The sequence below is a fragment of the Lithobates pipiens genome, unplaced genomic scaffold (assembly GCF_037356315.1).
Source record: "Lithobates pipiens isolate NorthernLeopardFrog02 unplaced genomic scaffold, aLitPip1_a1.2 Scaffold_22, whole genome shotgun sequence".
Lineage (NCBI taxonomy): Eukaryota > Metazoa > Chordata > Amphibia > Anura > Ranidae > Lithobates > Lithobates pipiens.
The window spans coordinates 179,071,723-179,084,269 of record NW_027507784.1 but is presented as its reverse complement, the minus strand read 5'-3'; the positions used below and the strand labels follow the sequence as shown (position 1 = coordinate 179,084,269).

The 12,547-nt window shown below is 43.8% G+C and overlaps 1 protein-coding gene across 2 annotated transcripts in view; it reads left to right on the top strand.

Moving 5' to 3' along the window:
* The window catches only part of PMS1 (PMS1 homolog 1, mismatch repair system component), a 156,248-nt gene that overhangs the window by 86,154 nt on the left and 57,547 nt on the right, over nt 1-12,547 (top strand). The window contains exons 6-7 of one of the 2 annotated variants that reach the window (XM_077448682.1): nt 2,673-2,786; nt 5,794-5,916. In XM_077448682.1, the coding sequence (XP_077304808.1) occupies nt 2,673-2,786; nt 5,794-5,916 (237 nt within the window). Of the gene's footprint in view, nt 1-2,672; nt 2,787-5,790; nt 5,917-12,547 lie in introns of both variants that reach the window. The other variant, XM_077448681.1, reaches the window with a different exon arrangement.

The window sequence follows — 12,547 nt, the reverse complement described above, 5'->3', positions numbered from 1 at the left end:
ACCAGGTGTCACAAAATGTTTCCAACCTGTTGTAAAAGATGGCTTTAAGGTGTTCAATGCATTGGATGTTGTTTAACTTTACACAGCCACAGAGAAATGGAGGGGGGGGGGGTGACGTGTTGTTTCTAGAGGGCTGGGATACAAGCTCCGGCTGTATTTAACACATGTACCAGAAGTGAAGATTTGTACAGCGAGAACAGTACCCTGTTGAGATGAAGCAAGTAGCTCAAAGGGCAAGTACCCAGTTCTACTGCAATGAGCCATAGCACAAACTAACATATTTGGTCCCAAAGGGGGTGAATTCTCAGGCAACCCCAGAAAATGTGCAAATAAGTACTGTCCTCTCAGCCACATCTCCAGCAAAACCCTTGATGTGGTAAGGAAGATCTTACGCAGGGTTGAGGTGATGCTATACTAGCACAATAAAATCTTGAAGCCCTGTTCCTGAAACTTGTCAACGATGGAGGATTTTTGTGCAAACCAAATTGATTGTTCCACCTGGGTAGGGGAGAAGGTCATGTGGGGAGCCTCTCCCACCTATGTATTTAAGAGGGAACAAAACCTTCCGGGGGGAGGGTGGGGAGGGGATGGGTGACTAGCAGTTGTGTAGGTGAGACAAATGATGTGGCTCGCAGGACATGTCCTGACATAAGTCTTCAAATTCCGCCAGTCTCCATGTTTGGCAATAGTGGATTTTAAAAAGTGGTAGATCTGATGAGCCAACCTTGAGTCCATGGGCGGATCCATCGAATGTTGGGTTTCTGACAGAGATCCTGCTATTAACAGCATATCCTGTTACAGGCTGACAATACCAAGCCTTTACTTCACAACTAGCAGCAGTGTTTTCAGTGTGCATGTACACTCATTCAGTTGGGCATTAAGCTGTCTAACAAGTTAATGAGAGGCTGCCTAATGGACAACTGAATTGGCGCACACAAAATTCTGAAAATGCTGCTGCTAATTGCACGGCAGTGGGCTAGCTTTTTCAGCCTGCAACAGAAACTGCTAAATCTGGCAGGATCTTCAAGCTTTGCAACAGATTTACAAAATATAATTTGCTTAAGAAAACTGCATATAATGAGGCTTGATGATAAACATACTGAAAAAAAAAGATTTTGGGATTACTTACTCTCTTTAAAGTGTTATATAAATAAATAAAACATTTTAAACCTTCTATTAAAAGCATTAGATGTTCTCTTATATTCGTCATTGCTCCTTGTATTCCTTAAAAAAAATGTTGGTTGGGAAGCTCAGTCCCATAGCCTTGTGTCATACAGGCCTTCAAATCTTCTTAAAACCAGGATTGCAGGAATTGAGCATAGTTTCAGTTAGTCAATGCTCCCATCCAACGCAGCAATGTCATTGAAGGTGTCCATAACCCCTTTAAGTCTTCTGATGACATTGGAAAAGAGCAAATGTCATCTATTATACCCAGATGTTAAAGACTGGTGATTGCGAACAGTATACCTGGGCTTAGTCATGAGTGACACTGTAAGAAGCCGCTGACAATTATATTTTTATTAAACATGCAATATTTTAGTAAGACTGATATATTTTGTTCCTGGAGTTCTGCTTTTATTTTGGCTTCAGTTTAATAGGAACTTATGTATTCCTGAACAAGCTACAGTACTAACTGTTGCAAGGGGGAAATCGACAGTATCTCTCATTGTTCACAGGTTCATGAATTTAGTCCTAAGTTTGTATGCAGTGCAGTGTTCATCTTGCTACAAGATTACTCAGTGTTTTAAAATGGATTTGAGCATTGTTAGGAATAAGAAATCGTTTTAAAGAGCATAATCTGTTGGATATTGATCAGTTACTTTTGAGAGGTAAATGGCAGCAGTGAACATTTTTTTGAAATGTTCTTTTGGTTAAATACTGTATATTGAACAATCTGAACAGGATGTATAAATTAATTATTCCGGCAAATTAAATAGTTAAGGTAATGCTTTTTAACAATTCTATCTTGCTCCAAAAACTACTTTGACGTTTAACTTTCAAATATCTTTCATGCACCTCAGTTTGTGACAGTACATGTGTAAGATGTGTGCAGATGTATTTAAGCAATATAATACTTTTTAATATCCATATAAAGATGTCCTACTATCCTACTATTCTCCATTGTTGCCCAATTGGTTGCGCTATGGTTCCAGTAAATACTTAGCATTTAGCAAAATTTATTTTATACACGTTATTTCTGAACGTGTTTCCTAAATGCAGTGCAAAAAACTCAGTGCTGCCAGCATTATTATGAAGTTCACATCCCTGACATCTGTGAATTGGTGCTGCGATAATACAAAAATATGAATACTATTGTGTAGTTGGTGCTTAACATCCAGGTGTGTATTTAAATTAATAATGTGTGGACTGAGTTCAGTATTTGGTACATGCAAATTAGACACAATTTTACTAGTAAATGTAAAGCACATAGTGATTATCCCTTTTGCTACAATTTTAAATTTTTCTATATTCTACTAATCTTCATGGGTTGTTAATATATATTTTCGGATTTTCAATAATTTGTGGATGCATAAGTATGGAGTACAAGTGTAGCAGAAATATTTTATAACTTTTAATAGGAAACTTTTGCGTATGTGTGTGCCCTTTGTTTCTGCCTCTTGTTTGCACATTTTCAGGCACTTTTTCATAATTCTAAATATGATCTATTGTAGGTGGTTGTATGGCAGAAGAACAAAGTATTGGATCATAAAATGGCACTAATGTCACTTTTGGGGACAACAGTCATGAACAGTATGGTTCCTTTCCAACACCAAGATGAGTCAGAGGTTAGTATTTTATAGACATATCTATGTATACATGATCATTTGGGTCGCTTATATTCTTTATGCCATATCGTCATGTTAGGCATAATAGACCTGCATGTCAAGCTCATTGAAACCTGTTTAAGGCATACAGGGCAGTTTATGTGGCCATTCAGTAGCTAATACAATATTTACTGTTGTCAGAGATTTGTATATTGTCTTGCCTACATACATAGTTTTGCTCATTCCAAACTAAAGTGAAGGTGGGTGTCTTTCTGGACTACTACTTGCCAATTAGTGCTTGGAAAACTGCATTTGTATTTCTTTGTCTTTCCTGCCTGGACCCACACAGGCTTTGAAGTACACTGTCCCTGTTGCACTTTTTTTTCAAAAGGTTGTCCTTTAAATGAAAGGGGTTTATGACCATGTGACCTTAGCAAGTTGGCAAAAGGTCACATAGTCATAAGCCCCTTTTAGTATTGGCACCCACCAATTTTTTATCAATTTTTTTTTTCCCAGGGTTTTCACCAAATTTGTAAAAGATACAAAAAGGATAAATGAAGCATACAGAACACATGTAGCTTAATATGTTAACCACTTGCCTACTGGGCACTTAAACACCCTTCCTGCCCAGACCAATTTTCAGCTTTTGGTGCTCTCACACTTTGAATGACAATTACTCAGTCATGCAACACTACCCAAATGAATTTTTTGTCCTTTTTTTCCCACAAATAGAGCTTTCTTTTGGTGGTATTTGATCACCTCTGGGGTTTTTATTTTTTGCCCGAAAATTTTGAAAAAAAACGCATATTTCTTTGTTTCTGTGACAAAATTATGCAAATTATTAATTTTTCTTCATAAATTTTGGCCACAATTTATACTGCTACATGTCTTTGGTAAAAATAACCCAAATTAGTGGATATTATTTGGTCTTTGTGAAAGTTAGAGAGTCTACAATCTGTGGTGCAAATCATACAAAATTGATCACATCTGATGTACTGGTGGCCTATCTCACTTCTTGTGACCCGAACAAGTCAGGAAAGTACAAATACCCCCCAAATGACCCCTTTTTGAAAAGTAGACATTCCAAGGTATTTAGTAAGAGGCATCGTGAGCTTTTTGATGTTGTCATTTTTTTCCCACAACTCTTTGCAAAATTAAGATTTTTTTTAAAATCTTTTTTCCACAAAATTGTCATTGTAATAGGTTATTTCTCTCACGTAGCATGTGTATACCACAAATGACACCCCCAAAAAAATTCTGCTACTCCTCCTGAGTATTACAATACCACATGTGTGGGACTTTTTCCCAGCCTGGCCACATAGAGAGGCCCAACATGCAGGGAGCGCCGTCACATGTTCTAGGAGCATAAATTACACATCTAACGTGTTGACTACCTATTACACTTTTGAAGGCCCTGGAGCACCAGGACAATGACACGTGACACTGATGACACGTGGCACTGATGACAGATGGCACTTATACATGGCACTGATGACACGTGGCACTGATGACAGATGCACTAATACGTGGCACCAATGACGCGTGACACTGATGACAGATGGCACGTGACACTGACAGGTGGCACTGATGACAAATGGCACTGATATGTGGCACTGATGACAGATGGCACTAATATGTGGCACTGATGACAGATGGCACTGATGACAGATGGCACTGGGGACAAATGGCACTGACAACAGGTGGCACTGGAGACAGATAGCACTAACAGGTGGCACTGGGGACAGATAGCACTAACAGGTGGCACTGGGGGGAGGATGGCACTGGGGCGGATGGCACTTTTTTTAATTTATTTTTTTATTTTTTTAACTTATGGCCACTGCAGCCGTTGATCTCTACCTTCGAACATGCTGTCTGTGTGAGGAGGGAGAACGGCGTTGAGAGATGATCTCATATGTTTACATATGAGATCATCTCTCATTGGACACGCCGATCGCGCTGTAAACGGCCGCTGTGATTGGCCGTTTACAGTGATCTGTGACTGGCTGTGTCCGAGGGACTCGGGCAGCACAGAACTTCCCCCGATGCACGCCCGCGCCGGCACACAGAGGGGAAGTGAACAGGAGGACGTCCAGGGACGGCTTCCCGGCAGTTAACGTCCGCTCTGTAGCCGTCTTTCGGCTATAGGGCAGGCGCGAAGTGGTTAATTAGCTTGTTTGCTATGATGCATGTATTAAAGCTAAACTGTAACATGGGAAAATAAAATGATGTAGCTAGTACTGAGGTAAAAGATAAATACCTCTGGTCACTTCCTGTGAGCTTAAAAAATTGTGCAAAAATCTTTATCTTTATCTACAGAAAATGCCTCTTGTCGCTTCTTGGGAGCTTAAAAATTGTATTTCGTTAAATTACTAGTCCCATCATTCCACTATGTAATAGGTTTGAACAAAGGTAGATACGTTTAAATTCAAAATAAAGGAAAAGTGGACTGGTATGCTGCAGCATATATCTTTTTTTATTTTTGGGTTTTAGTTATGCTTTACCTCGATCTTGTCCTAGAGCAGTGTTTCCCAACTCCAGTCATCAAGGCACCCCAAAGGGTCATGTTTTCAGAATTTCCCTCAGATGAAAAGACTGTGGTAATTAAATCAGTTAATCCGATCAAATCACCTGTGCAAAATGGAATGCCTGAAAACATGACCTGTTGGGGCGCCTTGAGGACTGGAGTTGAGAAACCCTGTCCTAGATAGGTACATATTTTGCTGAAAATAAGATAAATTAAGACATTTGCATGTCCTCTCTGCAATGTGTATATAGGCCAAAGAGCTAAAAAAGTACATTCATGATTAACCCTTTCGCTGCTGGAAGTGTACCAGCTGTAAAATTCTCCTGCTGCTACTTCCGTTGGTGGCAGTTAAACTCCTGCTTCTATTTTGTAAATAGAAAAAGAATGAATAAGCCCACTGTATCAAGTTGGAAATTCTTACATTGGGCCATCACATAGGTGAGAAATGGAATGTGTGTGGCCATCTCTAGAGCACAATATATTTATCTTTTCTTATGTTAGCAGATCCAAATTCATGGGTTTCTTCCAAAGCGAGAAGCAGACAGCAGTGTGACTAGTTCTTCAAGTCCAGAAAGGAGTTTTATTTTCATCAACCAGCGACCAGTTTATCACAAGGAAATATTGAAGGTAACTGTAGACAATACGAATGTATTTCTTGTCTTTTGTGTTTTATACATTTTTTTTTAGATGTTCTGGTTTTTAATATGCTATGCTGCTTTACTGAATATGATATGAAAGTAATGCACACTAAATTGCACAAGCACTCATATATTACTTGCTGATCATTCGCCGTCCTTATACAGCGGCAGCTTGGCTCCCCCGCGGCCACTTTAAGGGGTATAGGGGGCATGAACGGGCCTGGAGCTGATGCGTGGGGCCAGTGGCTGCTCCTCAGAGAGCCAGAACGGGGATCTGTCAATGTAAACAAACAGGTCCCCCAGTATGACAGGGAAGTAGAGAGAGATCTACTGTTCCTAGTGATCAGGAACAACAAGCTTTCTCTACTCCCAGTCAGTACACTGCCCCCACAGTTAGAAATACCTCCCTAGGGAACACTTAGCCCATTTATCGCCCCCTAGTGTAAACCCCTTCCTTGCCAGTGACATTTATACAGTAATCAGTGGCTATTTTTAGCTCTGATCGCTGTATAAATGTCAATGGTCCCAAAAAAGTGTCAAGAGTGTCCGATCTGTCTGCCACAATGTTGCAGTCCTGCTAAAAATCAATGATCACCGCCATTACTAGTAAAAAAAAAAAATATAATGAAAATGCCATCCCATATTTTGTAGACGCTTTAACTTTTGCACAAACCAATCCATATACACTTATTCCGAAAAATATGTAGAAGAACACATATTGGCCTAAACTGATGAAATTAGCAGCCATAATAAGTAACTGGGTTATACGCCACCTACTAATGAATGGACACTGGTAAATCAATCAAACAAGAAGTCCTCCCCTGTATAACCCCTCTTACACAAGTATCTCAGCTTTTTTTTGCCAGTGTCTGTTAGGTGGATGGTCACTGATGTGACGTGCTTTTGGAGCATACTTGGAGGTCTGCACAGTTGTTAAGAATCATGGACTTCAATCTGATCCATTTGAAAAAGCTATCAGCCAAAATGGATGGTACCAGAGCCTCATTGGAAGGAGAGAAGATTCCTTGAGGTTCTGCCTGTAATGCAGCCTTATGGCGCTGGACCCTGCGTAATGGAACCCTGTGCAGTATTTGTTCTGACCAAGGTGCTTTCCAACAGGGTGCTATACAGGTCCAGGGGAGTGGACCCCAGATTAAGGGGGACCCAGTCTCTGAAGCTCTTTTATGACAAAGCTCGCCATGATGGGTGAAGATTGGACTCCTGTTATGTTCAGAGTCCTGCAGCAGGAATGTTAAGTCTGCATTTTTGAAGTTTCTCTTAAAAAAAAAAAAAAGAAGAGATGTCTGTTCTCCCGGTGGCCACTGGGGGCAGTGTTCTGTGTAATCATGCTGTGTACATTTTAGTAGAGTGGGCTTCTGTTTCTCCTCCAGCCACTTGCTCGGTATGGCCTATTTTCATATAGGCAGGAAGTGTAACAGCACCCATGGCCATGTGGTTAGCAGGAACTCTGGAGACATAACAGCAGCCCATGGATTCTAACAAAGTGTGAGTACTGACTATTGGAGAACTGTGTGGCAGACAAGTCATGAATATATGCTGCATATTTACTGCTTATCTGAGGGAACTGTACAACTGTAAGTTGATACACCCCTGAATGGATAACAGTTTACTTTAAAGTGTTGTTGACTGCTCAGAAAGCAGGTGCAGCGTAGTATACATGCAAACTTGTTGCTTAAATTCATGTTTAAATATACATGTTTGGAAAAACATGAGCATGGATGGCCCCAGGCCCACCCACCACTCGAGCCCCCGCGGCCTGACGAGGTGGGCGATGCCTCCCTTCACCCCGGAACATAGCCCTCTCCCCCGCAGAGGCTGGACCGAAGATGAGCATGGGGCCAACTGCAATTAAGCAGGTGCATGCTTTCAAACTAGCTAAAATGCACAGTGTCTGAAATGCATGGTTGTTGAAACGCACGGTAGCTAAAGATGCATGTTTTTACATATTTGATGGTTATACATGTTTGCATAAAGATGCATGGTTTCACAGAGATGCATGTTTGCATAAATAAACATGGTTATACATGATTGCATAAAGATACATGGTGGCATAAAGATGCATGTTCCTATGTTTGCATAGATATGTATTGCGTAATATAGGTTGCATAAACGCATGCTTGCTTATTGCGTAAATGCATGTTTCCAGGGGCACGTATTACATAAGTGCATGTTTTGCCTAAACACATGCTTCCATAAATGCATTCTTCCATAAATTCATATTGCTTAAACACATACTGTCATGTTTTCATTCGTACTACATGTGTATATGCTTATTTACATGAAACTGCATACATATGTGCTTATTTACATGAAGCTTTATACATGTGTGCTTATTTTCTTGGGACTACGTGCATATGTGCTTGTTTGCCAGGGTTTACATGCATATGTGCTTGGTTGCCTGGGACTACATGCATATGGGCTTGTTTTCCTGGGATGACATGCATATGTGCTTGGATGCCTGGGACTACATGCATATGTGCTTGCTTGCCTGGAATTACATGCATATGTGCTTGTTTGCCTGGAGGTACGTACATATGTGCTTATTTGACTTAAGCTGCATACATAAATGCATGAATGGCAAGAATACTTGTATACCTGCATGTTTGCATACTTGGGTACCTACATAACGGCATGCTTGGGTACCTGCATACTTACATGCGTAAAAGGTTTCATAGCAGTAAACCAACATTGTTTTTAGGCCTGCATCCTTGGAGGTCTGTGTATTAGGTTGGCTAATATAGTTGCTATGTCATTTACCTGTTATACCAGTTAAATGGTTCCAGAAAGGAGAGGCAGCCGGGGGAGGCAGGTGCACCGCTCTCAGGTTCAATGATCTGGCGCGTCCACATCCCCTGGTGGACAGTGGTGTCAGATGTATCTGAGCCACTGCTGGGTTTTACATTGCAGTATTTTCCTGATGCATTCATTTTTCATCAGATGGACTGCGGCCGCATCACCTGGATCATGCCTGATCTCTGTTGATCAAAGTCTAAGCAGGATTGAGCCTGCAACCGCCGCATGTGCATCGGCTCCTTGATTATTCGGGCGCGTGCGTCCCCTAAGCTGGCGGGAAGCCAAGGACATCATATGACAGTGTTCCTGCAGATGTCATATGACAATGGCCCGGTATGGAAGTGGTTAAAGAGGAGCTCCAGGCTCCCCCAAAAAAATTTAAGTCAGCAGCTACAAATACTGTAGCTGCTGACTTTTAACCTTTTCGTTGTCAGGCTCCACTTTTAAAGTGATTGTCAAGTCTTGTTTAAAAAAAGATAAAAAATAAAAAAACATGTTGTACATATCTCCTCTGTGCAGTTGGTTTGGCCCAGATCCTTCTCTTCTTGGGTCCCTCTTTGCTGTTCCTTGCCCATCCCTCCTGTCGAGTGCCCCCAGAGCAAGCGGCTTGCTATGGGAGCACACAAGCTGAGTCACAGCTCTGTGTGTCCATTCAGACACGGAGACTCGACCTGGCCCCGTCCCCTCTCTCTTTTGATTGGCTAACTGACTTTGATTGACAGCCGTGGGAGCCAGTGGCGCTACTGCTGTGTCTCAGCCAATCAGGAGGTGGCTAAGACACTTGTGAACTCGCTGGAGAGAGATGGGGCTCAGGTAAGTATTTAGGGGGTGCTGGAGAGGCTGCTACACACAGGTTTTTTTTACCTCTTAATGCATAGAATGCATTAGGATGAAAATCCTTCTGCCTATATGCAATTCAGTCCTGAATTTTTTTTTAATAAAATCGTATTTGGGGAAAAAAAACCTGCCTTTACAACTCTTTTTATTTTTCCTGTACAACTTTTAGAGTTTGTAAAATACCCCCAAACCATATATTATCTGAAAGCACATGACCAGGAGAAAAAAAGTAAGGTGCTTCTTAACCACTTCAATACCAGGCACTTAAACACCTTCCTGCCCAGTCCAATTTTGAGCTTTCTGCGCTGTCGCTACACTGTACCCAAATGAAATGTTTATCATTTTTTTCCCACAAATAGAGCTTTCTTTTGGTGGTATTTGATCACCTCTATGGTTTTTATTTTTTGCTAAACAAATAAAAAAAGACCGAAAATTTTGGAAAGAAAAATGTTTTTGTCCTTCACTTCTCCTTCACTGATGGGCACTGGTGGGGCGGCACTGACGGGCACTGATAAGGCGGCATTGATGAGGTGGCACCAATGAAGTGGCACTGATGAGGTGGCATTGATGGGCATTGATATGTGGCACTGATAGGTGGCACTGATGGGCGACATGGATGGACACTGATAGGTGGCACAAATTGGCACTGATAGCTGGCATGGATTGGCATGGATAGGCGGCACGAATGGGCATGGTTAGGCGGCACAGATGGGCGTGGCTAGGCGGCACAGATGGGCATGGATGGGCACTGATAGTTGGCACGGATGGGCACTGATTGGCATCCATTGTGGGCACTGATTGGCATCCATTGTGGGCACTGACTGGCATCCCTGGTGGTCTAGGGTGGCATACCTGGTGCTGGGCATCCCTGGTGGTCTGGTGGCGTCCCTGGTGGTCCAGTGTGGGCATCCTCAGGGGGGAGGGGGGCTGCGCTGATAATCGCTCAGCGCAGACCACACTGTCAGAGGAGCAGCAGATCGGCTCTCCTCTACTCGCGTTTGACAGACGCGAGTGAGGAAAAGCAGATCACTGGCCCTTCCTATTTACACTGTGATCAGCCATGATTGGACACGGCTGATCATGTGGTAAAGAGTCTCCGTCAGATCTGACGAGACAGACTGACGCCCCGCAACAACGATCGCTGCGATGCGCGCCCCCGGGGGCACACAGCGGCTCAAAATCCTGAGGAGTCCTATGATGTCCAGTCAGGATTTTAAAAACCACTTTGCCGCCGTCATTTGCCTATGGGTGGGCGGCAAGTGGTTAATTAAGGGCCCAATGATATTTGCACAAATGTTTATCAAAACAATATTTCTCTTACATTCACCGACTGACACAGCTCCTCTCTTAGACCATTGGGTTGTTACGCCATCTTCAGCAGAGGACTAGGCATAACATGTTAACATGTAATATAAAAACTAGGACTTTCTAGTTCCGCCCAAGGGGCGGTCCTTTAGGTAACAACCCCACAGCCTGCCTTGCAGCTTCAGGTTTTTTCTGCCTAGTGAAGGAGAAGGACCTAGGAACCCTGCAGGCCCATCGGTCCATGGACTTTTTTGCAGAAGCTTTGCTTTTTGCGCAGGATTAAAGATCCTGTGATCTGCTATCATCAGGCTGGATACTCTTATCCTTGTAGTCTCCCCAGCCTGGCCAGCGAGCATGTGCAGGACAGAGCTCCACATTGGGTCGGCCATGACATACCTAAGCTCCAGAGGCGATCTGGGAGCGTAAATGCTCCAGGGCACACATATGACCGGGCTACTGATGTCTGCATTACAGTGTGCTGGGCCAGCAGCCACCTTGTACTGATCGGAGAGTGGTTCTGTGATGGAATGTCTCCCAGCTCTGCAGGACTGGTAAGTAGAGCTCTCCCAGCCTCGGTGGGGCTGAGCAGCTGGGCATTCCCTGGGAGGTCAATTCAGGGGTCCCTCACCTCCATCTCTTCTCTCCCTGTCCCTATCCCCCCCCCCCTTCCCTGTGGGGGATGCTGCATGGGCTGCTGAGCGGTGTGTGTGCCATATACAGGGGCTCTCCGGGGGGGGCCTCACCTGGGGGGGGACTGCGCTGGCTGGCTGTGCCCTGGATGTGTGTAGTTCTCTCCCTGGAGGTGTCTGGAGGCTGTTCCTGTGATTGCTGTATCGCTGTTTCACCACCATTTATCTGCCTGTTTTGTTCACTGGTATACAGTGCTCGGCGGCCATCTTTGTTGGGGCAAGGAGCAGCATGCTCTCTGACCATTTTCTCGTAGTTCGGCGACCATTTTCCCTGTGATTATGTTCCTTATACTGGATGCTCGGCGGCCATTTTCTTGAAGCATTTTTGGTCAGTTTCAGTGCCATTTAGGGCAGCTCTGCACATCACAGTGTGGTCTCCTATGCATCTTGGAGCTGACACAGGCACTACTAGCTGGACAGCGCAGAACCAGTCAGGGTGGTGAGACCTGCGTGAAAGAGCCCCTCAGCCAGCTGCAGTTAGGAGGCTGGGACCATCACTGTCCGAAGTCCCCATCAGGTGGCAGACAGGGTAGGGTCAGCATGGCTTCAGAAACTGATGTTTCTTCCCCTGAAATCCAGGCAATTGCAACCGGTTCACCTGCAGACTGTGCATCGCCTCTGGACGCTTTGTCCTGGTCCTCAATTCATTCGTTGCCAAGATGGAGGCGGTGCGTGGGTGCAAAGGTAGTAAAATATGGCCCCTGCCTCCCCCGTCCTCCGGGGAGAGCTCTGACACAGACACAGGCCGTGCTGAGGCTGGTGACCCATGCTCTGTCATTTCAGATGGCGCTGACCAGGACCGATCGGACAGTGAGGATGAGTGCCCGTCCGGGTCCGTGCGTGCTTGTCTGAGCACTTATCACAGCTGTACATTATACCTTGAATATTCAGGAGCCAGCAGGTCCCTCTGCTGATGTAGCGGTCCCTTTTGTGTCCCGTAAGCCAGCCCATTCTCCTAAGGTGTTCCCGTATCTG